Here is a 23246-nt window from a genome sequence, read left to right as displayed (position 1 = left end):
AACAAGAGCGCGCCCCCCCCCCCCCCCCCCCTTTTTTTTTTTTCTTCGTCGCGCCAGTGTTCGGCCCCTCACAAGTGCGACCACCAAAAAATGTATGCCATCGAGGTAAACCACTCTTTGGTGATACAATAAGCGCCCTCCCACAGCCCGAGCCGCAAAAAAAGCCGGCCTGTTGGTTTTCTCTTCAGTCCTGCAGAGTCGATATCAATCGCTCATTCGCCCGTCTAGACCTCGGATTTCCCTCAACCCGGCGCCCCCCCTGGAACCCCGGGGTTTCGACCCCTCATTTATTGGCGATGGCGGTGTCACTCGGAAACGGTTTTTGCTTGTCTGCACAGCCATTGTTCGCGTTGCAAGTGAGGAAAACCAGTTGGAAAGTCAAAGTCCCTAGATTTGTTTTTCTTTCTGTTTGTTTTTGTGTCAATCAAACTATGGAGGAGTCCACTCGTGAGTGGCTTGCATCTGGTTTTCCGACTCTTGGTTTCTTTCTCCTGAGTGGACAAAGACATCAAAAGCTGGAAAATGCCAGTGTGCCAAAAGCCCGCATTGCGCCAAACTGCCTGATCCTTGCGCCGTTTTTCCAAAGGAGTGAATACTTTTTGTTTCCCCGCCCATTTCTCATGTCATCTCGTAAGCCATTGCAAAAGCCAGACCCTTTGTCGTTCGTCATCCCATCGTTCCATTCCATCTGAAGAGATCAACTTGGGTTAGCACAACAGCCTCCCAGCTCGAGTAGGGTACAGTACATTGCGAACCTACCTTGATGGGGGTTTTTTTTTCCTTCTTTTTTTCTTCTTGATCCAGCAACTAGTTGACACCGCCGACCACGAGGTTGCCAACGGCGTTCAGAGACACAGGCCCCGAGATGAGGCCAGTAGCGGTGGTGAGCGCTTGCTGAGCAGTGGTCGAGAGCCTCCCGATGACGGTCTGGAGCGTGCTGGCGGTGGTGCCCTGGATCGTGCCGGGAACGGTGGCAGCGAGGGCGAGAACGCCGTTGATCCTATTCAGCAGATCGCTCTGGGCGGCGGTGATTCTGTCGCCCAATGCCAGGAGCCTGCTCTGAGCTAGGGCCAAGGTCTCGATCTGAGCAGCGGTGAGGCCATTGCCCACCTGGCCAAGAATAGCCAGGAGCTGGTTGATAGTAGCTGGGAGGCCGAGCCCGTTGATGAGGTTGCTGATGGTCGAAGTGAGACCAGCGATAGGGCTAGTAAGATTGATAATGGCATTGAGGCCGGCGCCGATTTGTCTGGGAACGACCGCGTTGCCGGTTCCGGCCTCGAGATCCAGAGGAGCGGCAAGAGCCGAGGAAGAGGCAAGAAGAACGGCGAACTTGGAGAACTGCATGTTTGCTGATTGGGGGGGTTGGCAGTTTGTTGCTTGATGGTGGAGTTTCTGATCTTCTGCTGGCGATGGATCAAGAGTCCGGAGGAGCTGGGCTGTGCTGTGCGGATATGGGCTGAGCTGGCTGATCTGATCTGAGCTGGGTTGAGCTGTTGAGTGCTTGATGATGCCGAAAACAAAGATGGATTTTCGAGAGGACGAGCCAGGTATTTATCCTCCTGGAGAGCCATGACCACCATCGTCACTTTTTGCTACATCTTGCCTTGCACTGCAAAACCTCCCAGAATATCCCATAGCTGAGTTACAGATGAGAGTCTGGACCTGCATAGTCGAAAAAGGCGCTACCAGTCCAAGAGGCGTTGAGCTTCTGCAGGTGGCGGCAAACCAACCAATCACTCAAAAACCAAGACACAATATGATGCCTTGCAAGTGCCATGCCGCCACACTTTGGTTAAGGCACATTTTAGGCTACCTAGCTAATATTGGCCCTAAAGGGGCAAAAACCCCCCACTTACACATTGCCATGTGTGAAATATGCCATTCTAAATCCCATGGCCACAGAACCCGTACTATCGCATTCAGCTTGCCTGCGTCAAAACCAACAAGCTTCGATCTTGCAAGTATAACCCATATCTACTTCTTGCCCGCGTCAAAAAACCAAGCGCCAAAGCTGAAAAGAAAGGACCCCATCCAGGCTTGTTGTAAGCGCCACCAGTATGTGCAGCGTTGAGCTTGGCACTCGATCCCCAACATAGAGGTAGCTTTTGTTCATCTTTCAACTGATCTGGAAAGGTAAGAAAACAAGTAGTAAAGTACACAGATAAGCCATATATGGACACAAGTACCGATTTTACGTCATTATATTCATCTCGTGGCTTCATCCCCAGCCCGCCAGCAGAACTGCCAGAAAGCCCTAGACGTCGGCCGAGACCTTTATCGCAGGTTTTTGTCGCATCTGTCACCTCGGATAACCTTTTGTCCAGCCTATTTTCTGACAGCCTCCACATGCCCAGAGGCACTCGATGGCGTCCGCCTCCGTCCCCGGCCGAGTCTAGGCTGCAAGGACCACAAGGCAAGGCGATGCCCGGAGAGCCGCTGCTTATAGGAGTCGACGCATCCAGGCCTGATGTGGTATGCGCGGCGAACTGGTTGATACAGAAGGACCCACGGTTCCCGAAAGCTGGTTTGCTTCGCGGACTACATCTAGTTTGTTGGCATCACCGGCCGCGTCTTCAGCTGAGAGATAATATTGAAGTCTAAAGTGCCTCGTGGAAGGGGTAACCCCCATGACGCTGTCGTGGTTCTTTTGTTGGTCACTAGGTAGATGAGCCCCTGCCGAGATGCCCCCCTGAGTTCCTTGGATACTGTCCTCATCAGAGGATGCTTCATACGAGATTAAGTCCTTATGTGGTAAGAACCAGCTTGCCTTGTGTGCAGTCAGACAGATCAAGAATTCTCTGGGTTTTGGCTCTGAGAATGGTGTATTCGATGTCCAAGCAACGAGCAAGCCAGTCTTTTTTTTCCATATTTCTCAGCGCTCCCTACAAAATATAACATATGCTCAAAGTAGCTATTATTCGGCAACGTGTACATAATAAAGTAGACAAAGAACGAAACCGACATGTGAGTACCAGCATAGGTTAATAGCCACGCGAGAAAGAGGAAAGTGTATACAGACGGGTACCTACCTTAGATACCTACCTACCTAGTTAGGTATCTAGGTATGTTATTTTGGTGCAGTCAAGGCCAAGGATTGGTTTATTTGCGAAGCACCGCCAAGTTCGTCATGTCTGGTAGGCACGTAAAAAGGGGAACTTGGTCGGTCTTTCCTCGTTGGCAGAACCTAATCGCCTAGTTTCAGGCTCAATCGAACAGAAACTTTAGCGTCGATTTACAATACATGTAAAAATGCGTGGGCTTGAACTAATCCGGAAGAATTGGGCGCTGTTTAGGTATATACTTCAACTTCCCAAAGCCACCCCAGCCACCGTTCCGGAGCTCGCCCCGATTGGGCAAACGAGATCGACCCGAGATGGTCTTCCCAGCACAGAGTGATACGAAATCCATTGTCGAGACAAATGCAATACACATTCTACCAAAAATGCAAACCTGATCGAGTGTCTGTAAAGTGTCAATGTCGAACTGTGCTTGCGTGTTGGAAAATTGGGCACCAGAGGATGCTGACGAGAAGGAAACGGTACCCGCCAATTTGTCTTGGCTCCAGGCGCTCCAACTCAGCTTGAGGCTTGTACAGATTCGCAAACACGCGCCATGTCATCCGGAGGCACACTGATCAAAGACACAAAATCTATCACGCAGCAACCACTTGTGACCATTCCCAGTATTTTGACGATATGAACGTTGGCTTCCAGTGTTGATACTTTTCGATTCAGTGTAATTGCCATTCAGGTGAATTTATCACTGCGATTGTGCATTCGAGTAATCTTTATCGCTACCACTTATGGTGTCAGGACCTCTACACAGGTTCTCCCACCTCCACCAGACCTTCTTTTGTACTTGAACCTGACCAACAGGAAGCAACCCCAAGCCCATTTGACAATTGCCTCGACTATCACCACCACCACGGCTGTCGCCATTGATATGTATACCCAATACATTGATTCAGTCTTATCGATTTAATTTGGTGTTTGTCTAGAGGTGGTAGCATGTGAGTTGGCGGTTGCCTACCCAAGAAACGTAAGCAAGCATCCATGTGAGGCGTATTGATTGAGTGTTTGATGCCAAAATTGACGACTCGATAAGCATCCTAAAACCTGCTTGGTGAACTAGTTGTGGCTTAGCGAATCAGTTGATTGAACCTAGGTCGCCTTGCCTTGCAAATGTATAAAAAGCTCATGTATTCATGGCCGCCATACATACGTGGCGTGCATATCGAATGCCTTGGCCGATTACAATGTGACTCAGCCATTCGTGGTTCACGGGAAACGTACCCAGGTTCACCAAATGCAGCAATACAAAAGCTTGATGCAAGCGCATGCCACCATAGATGTTGTATTTATGTAAACATTATGTAATAAAATAACTTTGACTCCCTGATCATCATTACACCCAAAAAGGCAAGGAATTTGCAATTGTCAAAACACAAACATAGGTACTCACTTAATATTTTATTATACATTCTTCCGCAACAACAAAAACAATGAGCACCAACAGCGGCCCCCAACCCACCGAAACCCCCACCCGCCCCGACATGCAGGACCTGCACTGCTACACCGAGACCAACGGCGTCATCACGACGACCATGTTCGACGTGCCGGGCTACCGCGTGGTGCGGGTGCTGGGCGTCGTCTACGGCCTGACGGTGCGCTCGCGCAACTGGGCCACCGGCACCGGCATGGTGCTCAAGTCCGTCATCGGCGGCGAGCTCCGGGGCTTCACCACGCTGCTGTACAGCGCCCGCAACGACGCCATCGGCCGCCTCGTCGCCGAGACCCAGAGCCGCGGCGGCAACGCCGTCGTCGCCATGCACTTTGAGAGCGGCGAGCTCGGCGGCTTCTCGCAGGTCTGCGCCTATGGCACCGCCGCCGTCGTCGAGAAGATCGACCCGGCCGTCGAGGTGCATCCGCAGCTGGCCGAGGCGTCGCGCTGAAGGATGTGGATGTGTTTTTTTTCTCTTCTGTACAACAAGGCTTGAGATGATGGAAATGGCTTCTGATATACCTTTCGACCTGTCTGCTTTCACGTTCTTCTTGTTTAGTTGTTCAATGTTTGCACCGCAACTAGATTAATTAGCAGAGCGTTAATGTATGCAATCTAAACTGACTCATCGTCTGTTTCGGTAATGAGCAATGTAGGGTAGTAAAACTCCAGCTGAAAACCACAAGGGGGGAAAAACTGGCTGGCTACATAGTGAGACATGAAACATTGTGTAGCTACCAAGACCAGGAAAATCTCCAGAGGATTAGAAAAGCGGCATCTGCGAGACTAGAATCACCGAGTTTGGCGTCCGGTCAGTCGGTTGTGTAAACCCTGGATAGCTCGGCCGTAAACAGCATCGCTATGTAGCTCCCGCATCTCATTTTGCAGCGTCGCGTTCGTATTTTTCAACTCGGCGTTCGTCTTCTCCAACTCCGCATTCGTCTTCTCCAGCTGTGCATACATCTTCCCCAGCTCCGTATTCCACTTCTTCAGCCCTTCCACTGTGTGCTCGAGCTGCGCATTCTCTCGAGCTTCGCCGTCTCGGAACGCGTTAATTTCAGCGGCCACTTTCGCAGCCAATGCCGCCATGTTGTCAGCTCCGCACACAAGACCATTGAGAGTCGGTGGCGCTTCTTCCCTCGCTTGGGTCACCTCTCGAGATTCTAGCTTGATAGCCGGTGCTAGTAGATTCTGCAATGCAGCCAAAGGGAGTCGAGTCTTTGGACCCGAGGCGGGTGGGACAGGTGGTGGGGCATTTTCCCTCAGGCGGAATCTGCGCTGTGCCTTCAGCTCTACAGGCCTCCGCGAATACTTCATCTGCAGTGGAGGCACATCATCGCTGTCGTTGTCGGATAGACTGTCGGATAGACACCATGTCCTCTTCTTCCGCCCACACACACTGCTGTCAGGTGCGCTCCGTTTCTTTTTCATCCTCTCTTCGTCTTCTTCTTTGAGCTTCATCTCCTCTTGCGCATGCGGCAATTGGACGTCGCCGGGCATGTTTTGAATGCGGGCTCTCTTGTGAACAATTAGATGATCTGAGTGTGACGTTGAAAAGGATTCATGAGAACGGCAATTCCTTACTGGATTCGACCTGAGATATGCAGCAGGTCCTGATGTCTCTGGAATGTGTTGCTTGGAAGCAAAGGCTAGAGCTGAGTCTGTATTAGTTAGATCGATTATCTTCCAGATCGTGCGTGAATTGGTGTCATTGCCAAATACTGATTTTGGTGAAAAGAATCTGATCTCAGTGTGAGAAAGGCTGATAGGCTGGGGTCTGCTTACTGCAAGATAAGGCTTTGGCGTGAGTGGAAAACTGACTGGATTCTGGTCAAGATTGGGACGGAAAGGAATCCTCAAGTGCGATCTTCCTTTGTCTCGGTCAGTGTGGTGACCTGTTTTATGATGGCAAAAGAGAAGATGGTCCAGCAGCTCTAGTGAGAAGTGACAAGATAGTATGGAACAGATCAACAGGTACCTGGATACCTGAGAGGTGGGTGCAAAGAAGGGTAGGGAAAGCAGATCGAAATTGGCGGAAGCAGGTTGAAAGGGCATTTGGGAGGCAGGTTGAAAGACACGCTGGAAGCTATTACGGTTATCCGTCCCTGAATAAGAAGGCATGTAAAAAGGCAACCTACCTTGACGCATCTGGAGGTTTTAACATGGGACCAATCTACTTGCCTGCCTACCTACAATCTTGACAAGGTATTTGAGTTCCACATTCAGAAATGTACTCGGTGTGCAAAGTTGAAATCGCATATATTGGAATTTTACCATAAAAAATCTATTTATTCTGAATCTCTTGCCACCTCTTCCTCAGCTTGGCCTTTTCCCTTTCCCTCACAAGTTGAGTAGGGTGCACTAGCTCTACAGGCTTTGCATTGTTGACTTTGAGCCACTCGCCGTTGAATGCGTTGACCAGCCAATTCTCGAGCTCTACAATAAGCAGTGTTGTTAGTTCGAACAGTTCTGTGGCATTCCGCTGACTTGATGCTCAGAAATGGCAACTTACTGTCGTATATGATCTTGTTGGCATTATGGAAGAAGATGCTGTGGTCACTGTCAGGGAAGACATGGACGTCATAATTCTCCACTGCACCCATGTCCAGCTTGTCCAGCAGCGTCAACGAGTTCTGGAAATGCACATTGTCGTCCGAGGCGCCGTGCATCAAAAGGAACCGCTTGTTCGAGGCCAGCGCGCTGACGTTGTGCACGGCGCTCTTGGTGTAGCCATCCTCGTTCTGCTGCGGCGTGAGCATGTATCGCTCCGTATAGATCGAGTCGTAGAAGCGCCAGTCGGTGACGGGCGCCACCGCCATGCCGTAGCTGAACGTCCTGCCAGCGTCCGCCTCGAGCGTCTTGAGCGTCTGGAAGCCACCGTAAGACCAGCCCCAGATGGCAATGCGCGAGGGGTCGACGTATCCGAGGCTGGCCCAGTGTTTGGCTGCGGCGATCTGATCCTGCGCCTCGATCTCCCCAAGCCTGCTGCGCACGAGAACGCGGTTCTTGCGTCCAATGAAGCCGGTGCCACGCCCGTCAAAGGTGACGACAATGTAGCCGAGCGATGCGGCGACGTAGCTCTGGAAATCGACGCTGAACTTTTGGCTGACTGATTGAGATCCTGGTCCGCTGTACTGATGGAACAGCACTGGGTACTTTTTCTTCTCGCTGAACTGAGGAGGTCTCCTTTCTAGATAGTTGAGCTCGACACCTTCAACATTCAAGGTGCCGTAGTTCAGTAGCGGCAGGTCGTACTTGCGCGCGCTTTCTGCCAATTCCTTGTTTTCCTCAATGAGAACCTCATAGCGTTGATTGTTCGCCGGTGTGCTGACGACCTTTTGCCAAGGAATCTTGGGCCCCTTGTAGCTGAGGAGGGCATAGCCAGCCCCCGAGGAAAAGCTGACGTCGTAGTACCCCTTGGCCTCGGTGTCGGTAAAGGATTTCATGTTCTTGCCGTCCAGCTGCACGCTGTAGACGTGACGTTGTGTGCTGCCTTCTTTGGTCGCAATGAAGTAGACGAGATTGTTTTCGAGGTCGACGGCTGACGGCGCGTCAACTACCTCCCAGCCCGGACCCGAAGTCAGCATGATAGGGTCCGGGTTGTCGGGAGGCGAAAAGTATGCGAGATGGTCGCCGTCGTTGTGAATGACCGTGTCGATGTACCCATCTTGGTCACGACCTTTCTTGGGGTCGGCAGGAATATACTTGGTGTTTTGTGAAATCTCGAACCAGCCGCCGTCGATCTTGCCAACATCGACAGTGCGTGTTGTCTTGCCCGTCCGCTTCTTTACGTCAATCAGCACCACACGCATGATATCGCTGACCCGGTTGGTCTCCTTGACAATCACTTGGCTACCGGCCCAAAGAACTGTCGTAATGAGACGATCCTCGTCTGCAAAACCACCGTTGATGTCGACAGTAAACACATCGCCACGGGCAATGTCATAAAACTGAACATCAACCACGGGGTTGTGGGAGCCCGAGCGCGGGTACTTGATGTCGCGCACTTCTGGGTACGTCTCCTCCCCGGCCTTGGGACTCGCCCCACTAGGCCTGGACATAAAGTACTGTACGGGGAAAGCGGGAACTCCGGTCTCGTTGGTACGAAGGAATGCGACGTATTTTCCATCTTCGGACCACCACGTTGTACTGGCCCCTGCAATGACCTCCTCCTCGTAGACCCAGTCCGGAACGCCGTAGAAAAGGTCTGCCCCGCCGTCCTTGGTGATCTGTGTAACCTTTTTGGAGCCAATGGTGCGTAGGTAGAGGTTGTTTTCTCTTGTAAAGACGATTGCGTCACTTGTAGGACTCCACTGCGCATTCTGAACCCTGGCATCGGGACTTGCTGGTATGAGAGGCTCAGCGGTCTCCGTCGCGACATCCCAAATCCAGTAGCACGCCGTGTGTGAGTGTCGCCAATTGCTCTTCTGTTCTGTTCGCAGCAGAACCTTTTGTTGGTCACGACTCGGCTCCGCGCCGGATGGAATGTGCATGCGGCCCTGGTATCGGAAGCTACCATTCTTCATCAGAGTCCTCCGGCTTGCCGTCACGTCGACCTCCGCCTCGGCCGAGGAATCGGGGTTCTCGGCCCGCCCGTCCTCGATAACGATGTAATCCTTCCCGTCGGCACCAACCTCAATCATCAGGCCGTCCTCGCCTTTGGGTCCCGCGATCCAGGTGATGTCGTGCGAGGCGGCATACCACGTCCCGGACCTGACTTGATCCATGGTGATCTTCTTCCCGCTCGTCAGGGCCGCGGCCTTGGTCTTTTCCGGATCGTGCTCGACCGTGGTTGCGTGCTTGTACGACTTGGACGCGATGTAGACAAAAAGGCCGCCCACCCACGCCGCGACCAGCAAGCCGGCTACCACGATCATGATGCGCCGGAACTTGCGGTCCATGTATTTCCCGCCGCCGAATGTGTAAGCATCGCGGCCGGCGAGGAAGGGACCGGTTTCCAGGTCTCCCTCCCCGTCCATCTCCTGCTTGAGGGGGTCGTCATCGTCAAAGTCCGACAGGTGATCGTCGCGGCGGATGGATTCGGTCATTAAATGCGGTCGGTGCTTCTTGTGGATCTCGAGGTCGTTGAGGTGATCGAATACTATACTGGTCGTCGAGATGGACGAGACGGAGTCGAGCGAGGGCCTGCCGTTGCCTGACTTCTTATCAACCGGCATTTTTGTTCATTTGCAGACCCTTCTTTCGGTATCTGCAAGCATCGATGGGGAATATTAAAAACAAACGTGAATTGAAGTGGTGGCTTTGAGGATACGAGGACAGAAGACCAGATTCTATGCCCGCCGTCAAGGTGATACAGCCATTACAGGGAAACACGCTAAGCAGGCCGTCGTTTACTGGTTGCACGCTAAAAAGAGGACCCTTTCAAGCGTTTCCTGCCATTTGTCCCAATTGAGGCGGTGCACAGACCATGTCGCGCCGATCAGGCAGAGCCAACTGCATCATCCCCTTGTAGGCTTGCATTCGGTTCTATTTTGGACTTGGTCAGTGGGCCTGCCAAGAATGGGATCGATCTTTTCTTGCCTGTTACCTGCCAACCTGCTTATGTACATTGTGGCTTTGTCAACACTAGAAAAGCGTCGGTAGAGGCACCCAAGGCAGCGAAGCAATTAGGCTTGCTGGGATGTTGAACCTGGTTTAGGCTCCTATTCACTCTTATTAGGCAGACGGTTTGCCCATGACAAAGTCCCAGCCCATCAATCCATGGTATTGTCTAAAATTCTGCCAATTTAATATTTGGATTTTTTTGAGCATCGCAAAGCTACCTGAGGTCCTTACTTGGGTACCTACTCTACCCAATCGAGAATATGCAAATATGTTTTTTCAAGCCCAGATACGCCGAGACTCCATGCAAAAAATGCGCCTTTGCCACTTCATCGCGCTGCTTTTTGTCAAGTTTCAAAATTATGCCATTAAGCCGTAAAGTCCCAGGGCTTGAACGCCTCGCGGATAGCATCCGCGTCCTGCTTCTCCTCCTGTTCGGTCTGGACGCAGTCGCGCCACTGAAAGCGCTTATCCAAGCCTAGCAGTTTTGCCATGACCTTGCGACCAAATTGGAGGTCAAATCGTACACTCTGATCGAAGCGCATCAGGAGGCATTTGCTGATTATGCTGCCTCCATTCTCGTCATCGTTCTCGGCGTGTATCCACACGCGGAAATAATCTCCCTCGATTTCATCGCCTAGGCCAAAATCGCGTTCCTCAAGCTTTGGCAACTTTGTGTTCTCCGCCTCGACTTGAAACGCCGCCTCGACGAGACCTTTCTTTATCATGTCGGTTGAAATTGGCATGACTTGCCAGTGAGGGTGAATGCCGCGCTCTCTGCTAATCTCCCACGATACGGTCCCCAACTTGTGCTTGCTCAGAGAGGATACCATGGCTTGCAGCGATTCGCGGAAGCGTGTGCATTCTTTGAAGGTGACTTCGGCCTCGGGTCCCATATGCTTGGTGGTCAAAGTCGGGGCGTGAGTGAGCGGTACGATAATCATGTGAGCTGGAAAGTTGAGGCCCTGTTCCTGGAAAGTCTGTGCGGACGGGAGCGGTCCCTTGGCAGTAGCAATGTACGCATCCTCGCCGATTGTGCAGACCATATGGGTCGGTAGGTTCGGATTCGACAGGCAAAAGAAGCAACGGTCTGGTCCAGGCGGGGGAGACCTGTTCCTGTCGTTTCTTCGCCTCTTATTATTCCGACGGTCTCCATCATCCTCTCTAGCAAAGCGCGAGTAGCCCTCGGCCTCATCTGCAGTTCGCTTTCTGGGCCCGCTTTTGTAGAATGGCGAGACGGTAGTACCGGTAGGGAGTATCGATACTGTCTCGGTCTGCAGGGTGAATGCGTACATCGCCTTCGCCTTGCTCGAGTTGCCGAAGCTAGCAAGAGATAGAAACCGCGTGATGTCAAAGCTGGTCTCACCCTCGCTCTTTGGCGGATGGAAGAAGGCTTCGCGCTCGTAGAAGACATCGGATGTATTCATCGCGAAGTGGTATTTCGGTTTGAGAGCAGCGCAGAGATCAGCCACGGTCTCGCTGCTAGGAATCGTCGTCGGGTCAACTGTGAGGTTGACGCGGGAGCCGTTGGACACTGCCGCTGGCCATGTTGTAGTGAGCAGGATATCGGCGGAGTTGACGCCGCGCAGCGCCTTGGCATCGTCGGCGGTATGAAACGGGAGGTGGTGTTCCTTGGACTGCCCTGCAATGTTGGTGTCGAGCAGGCCGCCCAATGTTGCGATCCGCACGCCCTCGGAAGTCTTGGTCACGCTTCGCTTGTTGAGATAGTGGAGGTTTTCGCATATCTCCTCCTCGGCCACGATCTTCTCGACGATTTGAGGTGGTAGCGGAGTTGAGCCGACGGTAAAGTAGGTTGGTAGTGGGACTTTGAGTGTGCCATTGAGCAGTGCAGCGACAGAATCGTCGTCTGCTTCGGTGAATAGGTTGCCCGCGACGACAGCAAAGGCGAAATTGTTCTTGGCTTGGAGGGTCGCTAGCTTAGCAAAGGCAGACTTGAGTTGTCCATTGACACTGCCAAAGACGAAACTGGAATTAAAGCTGTGTCAGAGGGATATCACCATGGTGTCAGATTACCTAGATATGGAAGAGTAAAGTACTGACATTTTGGTTGCCATGTCTCTGGCGAACACCCCACCGGGTTGACGGAACTTGGTCAAAAAGTACGGTGCGCATCAATGTTGTTCTTTAACTGAGAAAGACTGCTGTTTGAAGCCAAATCAGAGTAATTATACTGCTCTGAGCAGTGGGCGGCGCGGGGGTTGTAGTTGCAGGTGACGTTGATAGCTTCTTTGATCGCGTCGCGATTAGATTTTGGATCGCTTCCTGAACATGTTCAATAGCGGGTCCAACCTGCAATAAAAAGTGGATCTAGCTCGGACTTGAACCGAGTGCATTGGTGGGTCGGGTCAAAACTCGAATGCTTGTCAGTAGATCTGATTTGATCTGACAGAGTTCTGGAATGCAAAGCCGTTTCTACCTACCTACCTATCTTGTAACATACATAGATAATCGGTCAACACGGAGAGTAAGGAGCAAACATGCTTGTAGGGGAGCGCGCTGGTGTTTCGTTGGTTTGTTTCCCTGTACTCAGGCCCCCAAGCCCATTTAACAGACGTTGTTAGATCTGCACCTAAGCCGCCTGCGAAGTCCCTTCTAACCAAGGTATACAGGTACCAACTCCGGTTGGACTTTAAATAGTAAGTCTAGATCAAATTATTCATTTGGCCTGCAATGAAGAACGAGGTTGGAGAGCCTCCAGCCTCGGCTCCCGCTGCACCGGGAACGGAAGCCGAGATCCTGGCGTCTGGTGGTACTTGTACACCGCACTATGAATTCTCCAACGGACCGCTTCTCGGCCTCCGAATCCTCGGCTTCAACTGATCAAAATTCCTTCCGAGTTGGGCACTATCTATTTGGTCAAGCCACCCCCGTAATTATTCCCTAAGAAGCTCCACGGAATGACATCCATGGATGTTTGTGGATTGCCTTGCGGCGCTGGAGGGGACGATTGAAGACTGGTCTAATTGGGTTCAGACAAAGCCGACGCATTTCTCCACAAATCTCAAGTCGCTGACGCCGAGCCCTGCCTTTTTTTGACCCTGCATCCACGCCCACTTCACGGCGTCCTCGGCCATGATTGCCTGGACAAAGAGGTTGAGGGACGTCAGCCCGCCAGACAGTCACACCGACTAGATGCCGAAACACCAGTCCAGAAGGATGCGGAAATGGCTCCAAAAGCACGATTAAATTGAGCACGGCGAAGTTCATAAATATTACTTGCAAGGTCACCTGCTTCAGCTAAAACGAAGTCTTGGACGGCACGACGTTGCCCTGGAACTTGGGCATGGTGCGCACCGTGTTGGCGGTGCCGACGCCGCTGAAGCTGACGAGCAGGGCGTCCTTGGGCTTGACGCTGATGATAAGTGCCGAGAAAATGAACCGTGTGGCCCTGGCCAGGGGAGCCCGCACGTCCCAGGTCATCACGGTCTGAGCATGATGGAAAGTAATCATTTCAAGGCAGCGGAGACGCGAGACAAGGCGTTCGCAAATGACAAAAGCCCAAAGGATTGGTGATTGATATGTCTGCGACGATGAGAAAACAGAATGCGACGACGGGGACACGGCGTTTCGGGCCTTGCAAGCACTTCTGGCCCACTCTAGAGCCCCCGTATGTGTGTAAGACGTACTCGGTATCGGTAGATGACCGGGCGCCGCTGCCACGGCCCGGTAATCCTCTGGGCCCCGAAAAACGGGACAACAGCTCCCTTGAAGGTCGGCTGAATTGATTGTCGCCTGTACCGCCCTCTGTGCTACCCAGATACTGCTTTATGATAACTATTTCAGTATTAGATCCAAGGGCCACGCCTGCGCACACAGTTTGACGTGGCTCCAAGCCGCAACAAGATGTCCGCCCTCATCATGTTGTTCCTCTCGTATGGTCTCTATCTCCTTGCGGCCACGGTCTGTGTCCTGAGTCTCGTGGCTTTGGCGGAGCTCGTGATCCCCGGCTACAGCCCAAAAGTGCTCCGGGTGGCCTTGTCAAAAGTGTTGAATGTGAGTCAGGGTCCTATCCTGCCATGTCGGGATTTTTACCACACAATCCCAGACACTCACTCCCTGACACCCCCTGACACCTGCAAGATCATACTCGAGCACAGATTCCCGATCCAGACCCCCGACGGACTCCATTCAATCCCGTCTTGCCCTTATCAGTGGCCCAACGGTCAAGGAGACGATGGAAAGTTTCTATCGGGCATCGAGAACTCGGCGCGCTGGCGAGCCAAGCACGGGAGCGTCTATCGCATATGGTCTGGCATGCATCCCGAGGTGTGAGTTGCGATTTCCCTTAATCCAGCCGTGATGGTTGATGCGTATTAAAACATACTGGGTCGGTATATTAAAAAAAAAACTGTTTTGCGGCGCCGTAGTGTCCTGACAGAGCCGGGCCAGCTCTCGGCCGTGTTCAAAGACTCGGACAAGCACACCAAGGCGCCTGCCAACAACTCGGGGGCATACATGGACCGACTTCTCGGCAAGTGCGTAGGGCTCATTAGTGGCCAGGAGTGGCGGCGTGTCCGAGGCGTGGTGGAGGGTCCTTTTGGCTTCCACGCTGCGTCGTCGCCCTCGAGTTCCAAAGGCATCGAGAGGATCGTAGCGAGGCACTTTGAAGAGCTGGCTCGGACGGGCCGTCTACGAAACGGCCTGATACACCCTGCCGAGGACCTGAAGATGCTCCCATTCTGGGTCGTCTGCGAGGCCCTGTATGGCCGCCTGCCCGACCGTCTCGTGCGCGAGCTCAACAGCATGGCGCCTCTGCGAGAGGGTCTATTTCGTCACGTCATGCAGGGCGGCCTGGCCCGCTTCGGATGGGCCGCGTGGCTCCCCACGGCCGCCAACGCCGAGATGGACGAGTTCCAGCGCCGGTGGACGGCCTTTAACGAGGCTGCATATGAGTTCGCCAAAGCGCAGCAGCAGCAGCCCTCCAACAACAGCAGCCCTCATGACAAACTCCCACCCATTGTGGACATGGTGGACAAGATGCGCGCCGGCCACATCACCCAGGAGCATCTGCTCCAGACGCTCGACGAGTCCCTGTACGCCAACCTCGACGTCACCACGGGCAGCCTGTCGTGGAACCTGGTCTTCCTCGCGGCGAACCGAGACGTCCAGGTCCGGCTGCGCGCGGAGCTGCAGGCCGCTTCGGACCAGTCACCGCAGTCGAAAGAGGCATATCTGCGCAGCGACGCCACCCTTCTGCACGCGTGCGTCCTCGAGTCGAGCCGGCTCAAGCCCCTGGCGGCGTTCAGCGTGCCGCAGGCGGCGCCGTCGGCCCGCACCGTCGAGGGCTACGTGGTGCCGGCGCAAACCAGCTTCGTCGTGGACTCGTACGCCATCAACATCCACAGCGACACGTGGGCGCCGGACAATGCGGCGTACCGACCGGAGCGGTTCCTCGGCAAGGGGGGCGGCGGCTCGGAGCTGCGCTACAAGTTCTGGCGGTTCGGCTTTGGCCCGCGCCAATGCATGGGCAAGTATCTCGCCGACAACATCATCCGGCGGACGCTGGCGCACGTGGTCCTCGGCTTTGAACTCGGGTGGGCGGATGAGGGGGAGGACTGGAGCCGGGCGAGGGACATGTGGATCACGCATCCCGACTTTTGTATACGGTGCACCAAGAGTACGCAGGAGCGAATGACTGCTGAGACAGGGGCTGGACCACATACTGAAGTTTAGAGCTAAGATCATAATTTGTTGTTAGTCTCAGCGAATAGCTGTGGGGAAACGTGGAAGGGAGTGGGTTTTAGAGCCCCTGTCCCTTGAGTATACGTGGTAAGTTCATCTAGCTTTGCGATTTACTGTAAATGATTTTATAAAATATGCCGTACTCGAAATACACCCAAAGCAGAATTTCAAACTCGTCGTCCAAACCTAAGCTAAAACATCCAAGTCAAGTGCGAATATGGTTGCTTCCAACTTCCAAAGTGCAGCCGTCTCGGGTATCAAGAGCAACAAGATCCGCAACTTACCGTGACCCTAACAGACCATACCTCGGACGCGTGAGGACACCCTGTCCTAGGCTTGAGAGCCGATGTCGTCGTGGTTCGAAACCAGGGAGTGCACATCATCGCTCTTACAAGACCCGAGTGCACCGCTCTCAGGGGGTGATTTTAATGCAGATTTAATTGAAAAGTCAGTACTTGAGTTAATAAGGAGATCACGGCCGTGGAAAAGCCGCATTGTGGGGAGAGACAATGGTTTAACATGCGGTGGGAAAGTAGAAAGCACCGTTCCTTATAGGCAGATATCAGATATGAAAGTGGACAGGTAGCAGAAATGCCAATCCAAAAGGTCAATCAACTAAATAGCCTGTACTCACCTACATCAACCATAGTATTTGTGCGTTCTGTGCTTCTCGGGAGCGACAACAAAATTTGATTGCTTAAGACCAGGCAGGAAATAATGCCGACGCTGTTCCGAGCCTGTAGGGGGGTATTGATAATCGCATTGGGAACATTTGACACGTGGACAGCTTTTGCAGGATGGCTCCTCCGGTCTCACCTTCACGTCTCATGTGCGAGCTTGCAGATATTACGTAGGAAAAAGTCAGGGACAGTGGGTCAGGAATTGGATGCCTATCAAAGTATACCCGCGTTCGGGCTCTTTCTATCCCCAATGCTTATGCTACGGCCCCATGCCCCAGCGTAGGCGCCCTTTCCAGGACCGCCTTCACCGCCGGTCGCGACAGCATGTCCTGCGACCACTTGTGTACGTGCGGCCAGTCCTCGATCCTGACGGAGAAGAGCGCAAACATGTATGGCATCGAGAAGGGCAGGTAAGAAAGGTCGGCGATCGTGGCGCGGTCCTTTAGCGCTATGTAGGCCTGCCCAGGCTGCGAGAGCCGCTGCTCCAAGATGTCCCACTGCCGGAGAGTGTCCTTGTGCAGCCTGAAGAAGACGTTCAGCTTTGTCAGCGCCCGAATCAGGCCGCATTCAGGACCAGCCCCTGCGGGGTTATGCGAGTGACCTACTGTTCTATGGTCTTGGGCAACGGCGTCGGGTTTTGCCGGTTTGGGTATCCGCGCAGAAAGTAGAGCCAGTACTTGGCGGTAGGCCTTTGGATACAGGATGATGGACGCGTGTTAGCTCCGCAAGATAAACCACTCTCTGCTCGCATTCTACCCCGCAAAGGGAACGCCAGATGGAAGAACTCACCCGAGGGCCGCCGTCTGGTACGCCGTCCACGCCATGACGCTGCCCTTTTCGGCCGCCGTGCGGCCGGACCAAGTGCCGGCGGGGTCGAAGCGCTCGCACAGATACTGCAGGCAGGCCGTCGACTCAAAGACGATGCAAGCCTCTCCGGTCGAGGGGTCCCGGTCTTTGAGCGCCGGCACCATGCGCTGCGGGTGCACGCTCGAGTACCATTCGTCCTTGGTGTCGACGACGGAAAGAACGTGAGGCGCCTGCAGCTCCAGAGCGAGGATCAGGGGCTTGATGTAATTGATATAGGATGTTTGATCGGCTGGCCAAGATTCGGAAATTCAGCGTGTGCTGTCCCGGACAAGACGTGCCTGAAGAAAAAGCATCACCCACCTTTGATAATGTAGAGCACAACTCGGCCGTCTGCTTCGACATCCCCGTGCATGACCTCGGGCTGGCGAACTGGTGCAGGTGGTGTTGAGATGTCAGATATCCTGAGATGGCATGGATTGTGTTAGTTGTGATTGTTAATCATTGCCGTCTGCGAGAAAAAAGGCTGTCAACACAGTTGTGACCATGGGCCACACTAACCGTTTCAAGTCTGTCGTTTGAGTGTTGGCGGCAGCCTCAATGCTGGAGGTAGTAGCAGAATCCTGCAAATTACTATTTTGGGGTCGTTTTTCACACCCCGTGTCTTGAGCTGACGGAGACGAACTGGCCTTTTTCTCAACATTGCCGGAGTGAGCGGACGGCAACTTAGTTTCGCCCTCCATAGCCTTGGTGTTGGAGGCGGTAGGAGCGCCCTCCTGGTCAGGATGCTGGAGCAAGCTCTCAGGCTCCACGACCCGACTTGCGGCCGGTTGTTCAGCCTCGCTCTCGGCAGCCACTGCGTCCGGGGTCGGTCCCGCGGCGTCATCCCGGGTCGCCGGACCAGGCCGGAGATCAATCGCCTGCACCCATGCGTTCCGTAGCGGAAGAATGCTGTGGACCACCCAGCCGGCGCCGGTCACGAGCGTCCGCCATTGCTCCTCGGTGCGCTCGTGGCCCTTGGCGGTCATCATCATGTTGATGTCACCATACACGGAAAGCCGGCCGCTCCTCCGGTCCGAGAGCACCGACTCGAGAATCACCAACCGGCACTCGTGGTCAGCAGACTCGGCCGGCTGGATAGCGGCACGGATGTTCTGGAGGATCAGCGAGGCGTCGGCGTCGCTCCAGTCGTGGAGGCACCATTTCATCGTATAGGCCGAGGACGCTGGCACCTCCTTGAGGAAATCGCCTCCTACGAGACAGGTGAGCCGGGGGCCGACATCCTCCAGCGGGCCGCCGGGCGCGAGCTTCGACCTGACGTGGTCAATAACGCTGGGTAGGTCATATATGCCGCCCTTCATTGTCGGGTGTCCGCGCAGCAGCGATGCAATCAGCGCGCCGCCGCCGCCGCCAACATCTATGACGGTCGTGTTGGCCAGCTCGTGCCATGGATAGTCGGCCAATATCCCCGGGGCCATGGCTTCGGCGCCCGCCCCGAGCGTTTTGTGTAGCTGCGGTACCCAGCCTCGTGACTGGAAGTATGTAAACATGTTATCATCCGTGTCAAAGACATGCTGAGCAGCCGACCGAGTGCCACGGCCAGGACCCAGAAACTGAGGAATCCCTGCCGCGATGTCGTAGAACTGGTTGCCGTAAAGCTCCACCCAGTTGCGCCACTGCGTCCGGTGATCAGCCCGGATCAGCTCGGATACACGGTTGTTGCAGTACATGCCGGTATTTGCATCGTAGCCAAAGATGTTGGAGGTGTAGAGGGGGCGAAGAATCTGACCCAGCCTCTGCGGATCTGCCTGGGCCTTTCCCGCCAAGTCGCTGAGAGACAGAGGCCCGTGGCTCAGATGATCGGCGATATTCAGCTGCACGGCAGAAACCAAGCACTTGGTCGTTGTGTAGCCTAAGGTGAACAAAGGCTCGATGTCAGTAACGGGTTCCATCGGTTGCGGAACTTGTGAGGGCTTTCTCGGTGTCTCACCGAGAAAATAGTCGGCCAGCCTCAGAGCCGCAGGCTCCAGTTGGTGCTCGATCAGGCCCAGAAGATCGACGATGCGCTGGGACATCAGCAGCAAATTGCTATCTGGGAGGACCGTGTCGCTGTGCAGCGATTGAGACAGCAAGGATGCTGTCTCTGGGTCGGATAGTAGGTCATGAAAGGCGATCAGAGAAGCTTCAATCCTGACAAGTAAATCGCATAGCGAGTCTTGGGAACTGCGACCGCCCTCCGTAGAAGATGGGGTAGACATGGCGTTGTCTGAATGAGATGAGAATAGCATGCCGTGCGAATGTTGACTGTCCCAGTTTGCGTCATTAATGGTATTATAAACAAAACCATGGTTTCTCAGGCAATCGTTATATTGTTCGTGCAATAAATGACCTATTGTCGGGTTCGGGGTCCGATTGGTAATGCGGACCGCCTCTCGGCTGCCGGAGACGCACTGCATAATGGACTCGGACCGGCGCAAGTTGCACGGAGTGGCGTCTCACTCTATAAAATCGGCCACAAGCCAACTTTCTCGGACCAACAAACAACCACCGGCAAAAAACATAGCGCAATGTCTACCACGCCACTTTTCGACGTTCTCATCATCGGCGCGGGCCCAGCGGGCCTGGCTACGGCAACAGGCCTTGCCCGTCAACTCTATCACGCTGTAGTCTTTAGCAACGACAGCTTCAGGAACGCGAGCTCCGAGCACATGCACAACTTTCCAGGATGGGACCATCAGCCACCCAGCGCCTTCCGTGATAAGACCAAGAATGATCTTCTCGCCCGATACAAGACAATCGAGTTTGAAAATGCCGATATCGCTTCAGTGGAAAAGATTAGCCAAGGCGGATTCCAAGTGACCGACGCGCAGAGGCGTTCCTGGCAGAGCAGAGCACTGGTCCTCGCGCAGGGATCAGAGGATCAGTTCCCGAATATATCGGGCTATGAAGAATGCTGGGGAAAGGGAATGTGAGTGTTGCTGCCCCGACGTCAACCCAAGCCAGACGGCGACGCGCTTCTGACCCGGCACGCATGCGCAACTTAGATTCCACTGCCTCTTCTGCCACGGCTACGAAGACCGGGGCCTCCCCTCTTCCGGCGTCCTCTGCGTCGGCCCGCACGGCGGCAGCCCGCCCTTGGCCTTGCACCTCTCGCGCATGGCACGCCGCCTGACAGAAAAGGTCACATTGTACACCAACGCCAACGCAGAGCTCGCTGCTGAGCTCAAGAGGCTCCTGGAGACCGATAGAGACGCGCGGGACGGGCGGGTCAGCGTTGACGATCGCAAGATTGTGGGTCTTTCGAGGGGCGGGGATGAGGCCGGCGCCGGACTCATCACCATTGCCTTTGAGGGCGGCCAGACCATCACCGAGGGCTTCCTCACACACCAGCCGAGCACCAAGACCAGGGGCCCTTTTGCAGAGCAGCTAGGCCTGGAACTCCAGCCAAGTGGCGACATCATGGTCCGTCAGCCATTCAACGAAACGTCGGTCCCAGGCGTGTTTGCGGCAGGAGACTGCGCGACGCCCATCAAGGCCGTGTCGCATGCTGTTGCCATGGGCACGATTGCTGCTGCCGGACTCGCCTTTAAGCTAGGGGCGGAGCTTGCTCGACTAGAGTGATGTATTGATGGGTTCGAGGGAAACGCAGTCTGGTTATTCGTAGCTGTTTTAAATAAGAAACCCCTTCCTTCGGCAACATCTTCACGTGACCGTCCCGCTTGAATTAGTGGAGCACCCGACTCGTGCACCTATTTGTACCCACTTTCTGTTCTCGCCCATCAGCGAGCAATGCTCAAGAGTGCCCAAGCGCGAACCCGATCTGATTTAGTCCATCCCACAGCATCGGCGGCGGCACTGCTACGGTCAGCCGTACCCAGAACCCTCCGTCGCCATCGCACCAACCACCGCCAAAGCTTTTTCCCTCAGCCACCGTGACGTGCGCCAACCGCAGCCTCGCCATGATATCTTGTCTTGCAGCCCGGGACCCCAGGCGTACGAGCACAAAGGGGCCGGCATCTGCCGGCAAAAAAGGGACCCCCCACCGGCGAAACCGGGCGTGGGCGATAGCGTGAGCGCGTGCCAATCTGCGTGAGAGCGCCGCAACCAGACCAGGTAGGGCCGGCGAGCGGAGGAGCAGAGTCGTAGCCAGCGAGCTCAGAGACGACACGTGCATGCTGGACAAGAGGCCGACCGACGTAAGAATGGGCTTGGCCTCTCGAGACTGGCTGACCAGCGCTGCCTGCATGGGTGAGAAAGTATCAGAAGCGGCAACCATCAACCCAAGGCGGAGACAATGTTTCCAAGACTTACAATGCGTACTCCACTCGAGCACATGTCTTTGCTGGTGCTCCAGATTACGTGGACAAGGGCTTCCTGCTGCTTGTTGTCGCATTTATCCCTCTTTGTCGATGCAGAATACTGGGTTGCATCGGGCGTTTGCTTCTTGTCGTTGCAAGACGCAGCTGTAGTGGCATCCGAATCTGAAGCCACGCCTCTGGCTTGGTCGGCCGCGCCCAAATCACCATTCGTCCCCCTCCCGCGGGCGTCAAGGCTCAACGCCGAGACAAAGCCGCCGCCCGCGCCTAGCTGGCTGAGAGCATAGAGCTCATCCGAGATGTAGTGCAAGCCAGCCTCGCGGCAAAAGTCGAGGGCCTCCTGGAGAACTCCCTCGGGGTAGCATTGACCCAGGGGGTTGTTGGGGTTCGTCATGACCAGTGCCTTGACTTTTGCTTTGTCGGCCACGCCGGCCATGGCTTGCTTCAGCGCGGGAAGGAGACCTTCGCCTAACGGTTGGGGGTTTTCATCCAGCCGTCCAGCCGTCCACTCGGGAATCACGGGGATGATGTTCACGCGGGGCCGCAGACGAAAGTGAAGGCCAAAGCCGTCTGGAGTCCGCAAGCACAACTGTCAGCTAGCCTCCTCGTGGTGGGAAATGTATGCGCATCTACACTGACTCCAATAAGGCACTGGGACGAGCACCGAGTCGCCGGAGTCGCAGATGCTGGTCAGGAGCGCGTCCATGCAGTGCGTGGCGCCCGGAGTCGCCACGATGTGAGACGATGTCACGTCCACGCGAGGTCTGAAATAGGCCCCAAAAAACTCGGCCAGCGATGCACGCAAATCCTCGTCTCCGAGGATACTGGTTGGATAGGAAAGAGTCTGCGTGCTGCATATACTCGTCAGAAGATCAAGTCATTTGGGGTGAGGAGGTTACTGGGAAACCTTGCCTTTTCTTCCATGTGACCCGCAATACTGGCCGAGTACATCTGGCGGAGCTCAGATCTCAACAGCCAGTTCTCAGCCGTCGCAAGGTCTATGCAGTGTGACTTGGTGGCCAGTGCCTCGTCAATAAGTGGCGTGATGAGCTCGACCGTGTCCCTCATACGGGATGAGATGTGTGAAAAGTCAGCAGCCATGGCTACAAGCTATACTATAAGCTCTCAACCTACGTCTATTGGGAGTCCACGACGAACAAAGGTGAAGGGTAACCCGCTCAGCTCTAGAATTGCAGGTCCCGCGTGATTTGACTTTACTGGATACGTATATTTGGCAAAAGCCATGATTCGAACCCGGAAGTGCGATCGGGGGCCAGAGTGGCGATGAGGCTCCCGGCCTAGTGGCCGAGACGCGGACGGCGGGAGCTGGTAAACGCCTCGGACTCCGTCAAGTGGCCGGCCGATGAGGCCTTCTGCGCTGACATTTGCGACCAATGGCTCGCTCTCCCTTACAGCGGAGTAATCCGACGGTCCTGGAAGGACCCCACGGCCGTTACCCACCAGCTGCACTAGCTGCACTATTTCCTAGAAGTAGCAAGACGGCTGGGGGAAAAGCCGATATCGATACGTGATTTCGATAGCTAACGATGAAAACAACCCTTGTGCAACGCGGGGCTAGGATTTGTGAGCACACGCGTTTGTTAGGCATTTGGCTACAGGTAGGTAAGGAATTGTCTTTTTTGTTTTTTTACAACTTTTAGATTTCACAGCAGAGTCAACA

General features: G+C 54.4%; 11 protein-coding genes across 11 annotated transcripts; 4 read left to right on the top strand and 7 right to left on the bottom strand.

The window, feature by feature from the left end:
* Window positions 1–807: 807 nt before the first annotated feature.
* On the bottom strand, window positions 808–1344 carry MGG_07748 (uncharacterized protein; the record flags this gene model as incomplete). Its single annotated transcript, XM_003712912.1, has 1 exon — window positions 808–1344. The coding sequence occupies one exon, from the start codon at window positions 1342–1344 to the stop codon at window positions 808–810; it is 537 nt and encodes a 178-aa protein (XP_003712960.1).
* A 1002-nt stretch (window positions 1345–2346) lies between these two features.
* Window positions 2347–2581, top strand: MGG_16919 (uncharacterized protein; the record flags this gene model as incomplete). Its single annotated transcript, XM_003712911.1, has 2 exons — window positions 2347–2472; window positions 2549–2581. The coding sequence occupies 2 exons, from the start codon at window positions 2347–2349 to the stop codon at window positions 2579–2581; spliced, it is 159 nt and encodes a 52-aa protein (XP_003712959.1).
* A 1799-nt stretch (window positions 2582–4380) lies between these two features.
* MGG_07747 (uncharacterized protein) lies at window positions 4381–5124 on the top strand. The gene has a single exon (XM_003712910.1). The coding sequence runs from the start codon at window positions 4502–4504 to the stop codon at window positions 4949–4951; it is 450 nt and encodes a 149-aa protein (XP_003712958.1). The 5' UTR covers window positions 4381–4501; the 3' UTR covers window positions 4952–5124.
* Window positions 5062–6222, bottom strand: MGG_07746 (uncharacterized protein). The gene is made up of 2 exons (XM_003712909.1): window positions 6085–6222; window positions 5062–6018 (listed from the first exon to the last, which is right to left on the bottom strand). Exon 2 carries the CDS (start codon window positions 5998–6000, stop codon window positions 5293–5295), a length of 708 nt encoding a protein of 235 aa, XP_003712957.1. The 5' UTR covers window positions 6001–6018; window positions 6085–6222; the 3' UTR covers window positions 5062–5292.
* A 512-nt stretch (window positions 6223–6734) lies between these two features.
* Window positions 6735–9853, bottom strand: MGG_07745 (dipeptidyl aminopeptidase B). Its single transcript, XM_003712908.1, has 2 exons — window positions 7013–9853; window positions 6735–6936 (listed from the first exon to the last, which is right to left on the bottom strand). The coding sequence occupies exons 1-2, from the start codon at window positions 9675–9677 to the stop codon at window positions 6785–6787; spliced, it is 2817 nt and encodes a 938-aa protein (XP_003712956.1). The 5' UTR covers window positions 9678–9853; the 3' UTR covers window positions 6735–6784.
* Window positions 9854–10189: 336 nt separating this feature from the next.
* On the bottom strand, window positions 10190–12309 carry MGG_07744 (cwfJ domain-containing protein). The gene is made up of 2 exons (XM_003712907.1): window positions 12124–12309; window positions 10190–12048 (listed from the first exon to the last, which is right to left on the bottom strand). Exons 1-2 carry the CDS (start codon window positions 12135–12137, stop codon window positions 10431–10433), a joined length of 1632 nt encoding a protein of 543 aa, XP_003712955.1. The 5' UTR covers window positions 12138–12309; the 3' UTR covers window positions 10190–10430.
* A 162-nt stretch (window positions 12310–12471) lies between these two features.
* On the top strand, window positions 12472–15938 carry MGG_16917 (uncharacterized protein). Its single transcript, XM_003712905.1, has 5 exons — window positions 12472–12593; window positions 12693–12719; window positions 13057–14076; window positions 14164–14351; window positions 14451–15938. Exons 3-5 carry the CDS (start codon window positions 13927–13929, stop codon window positions 15754–15756), a joined length of 1644 nt encoding a protein of 547 aa, XP_003712953.1. The 5' UTR covers window positions 12472–12593; window positions 12693–12719; window positions 13057–13926; the 3' UTR covers window positions 15757–15938.
* MGG_16918 (uncharacterized protein) lies at window positions 13053–13503 on the bottom strand (the record flags this gene model as incomplete). Its single annotated transcript, XM_003712906.1, has 2 exons — window positions 13053–13163; window positions 13348–13503. The coding sequence occupies 2 exons, from the start codon at window positions 13501–13503 to the stop codon at window positions 13053–13055; spliced, it is 267 nt and encodes an 88-aa protein (XP_003712954.1).
* Window positions 15830–16205, top strand: MGG_16916 (uncharacterized protein; the record flags this gene model as incomplete). The annotated part of the gene is made up of 2 exons (XM_003712904.1): window positions 15830–15852; window positions 15971–16205. Coding segments are annotated over 2 exons (258 nt in total), but the record flags the coding sequence as incomplete, so codon positions are not given.
* Window positions 15881–20899, bottom strand: MGG_16915 (uncharacterized protein). Its single transcript, XM_003712903.1, has 6 exons — window positions 19240–20899; window positions 17811–19161; window positions 17613–17713; window positions 17235–17541; window positions 17051–17134; window positions 15881–16967 (listed from the first exon to the last, which is right to left on the bottom strand). The coding sequence occupies exons 1-6, from the start codon at window positions 19703–19705 to the stop codon at window positions 16700–16702; spliced, it is 2577 nt and encodes an 858-aa protein (XP_003712951.1). The 5' UTR covers window positions 19706–20899; the 3' UTR covers window positions 15881–16699.
* Window positions 20887–22723, bottom strand: MGG_16914 (uncharacterized protein). Its single transcript, XM_003712902.1, has 4 exons — window positions 22478–22723; window positions 22205–22409; window positions 21561–22135; window positions 20887–21489 (listed from the first exon to the last, which is right to left on the bottom strand). Exons 1-4 carry the CDS (start codon window positions 22664–22666, stop codon window positions 21043–21045), a joined length of 1416 nt encoding a protein of 471 aa, XP_003712950.1. The 5' UTR covers window positions 22667–22723; the 3' UTR covers window positions 20887–21042.
* Between the last annotated feature and the right edge of the window lie 523 nt (window positions 22724–23246).

This window comes from Pyricularia oryzae, chromosome 3 (genome assembly GCF_000002495.2).
Source record: "Pyricularia oryzae 70-15 chromosome 3, whole genome shotgun sequence".
NCBI classification, from domain to species: domain Eukaryota; kingdom Fungi; phylum Ascomycota; class Sordariomycetes; order Magnaporthales; family Pyriculariaceae; genus Pyricularia; species Pyricularia oryzae.
Note: the sequence above shows the minus strand (reverse complement) of the source record. Positions and strands in the feature narration are given on the sequence as shown.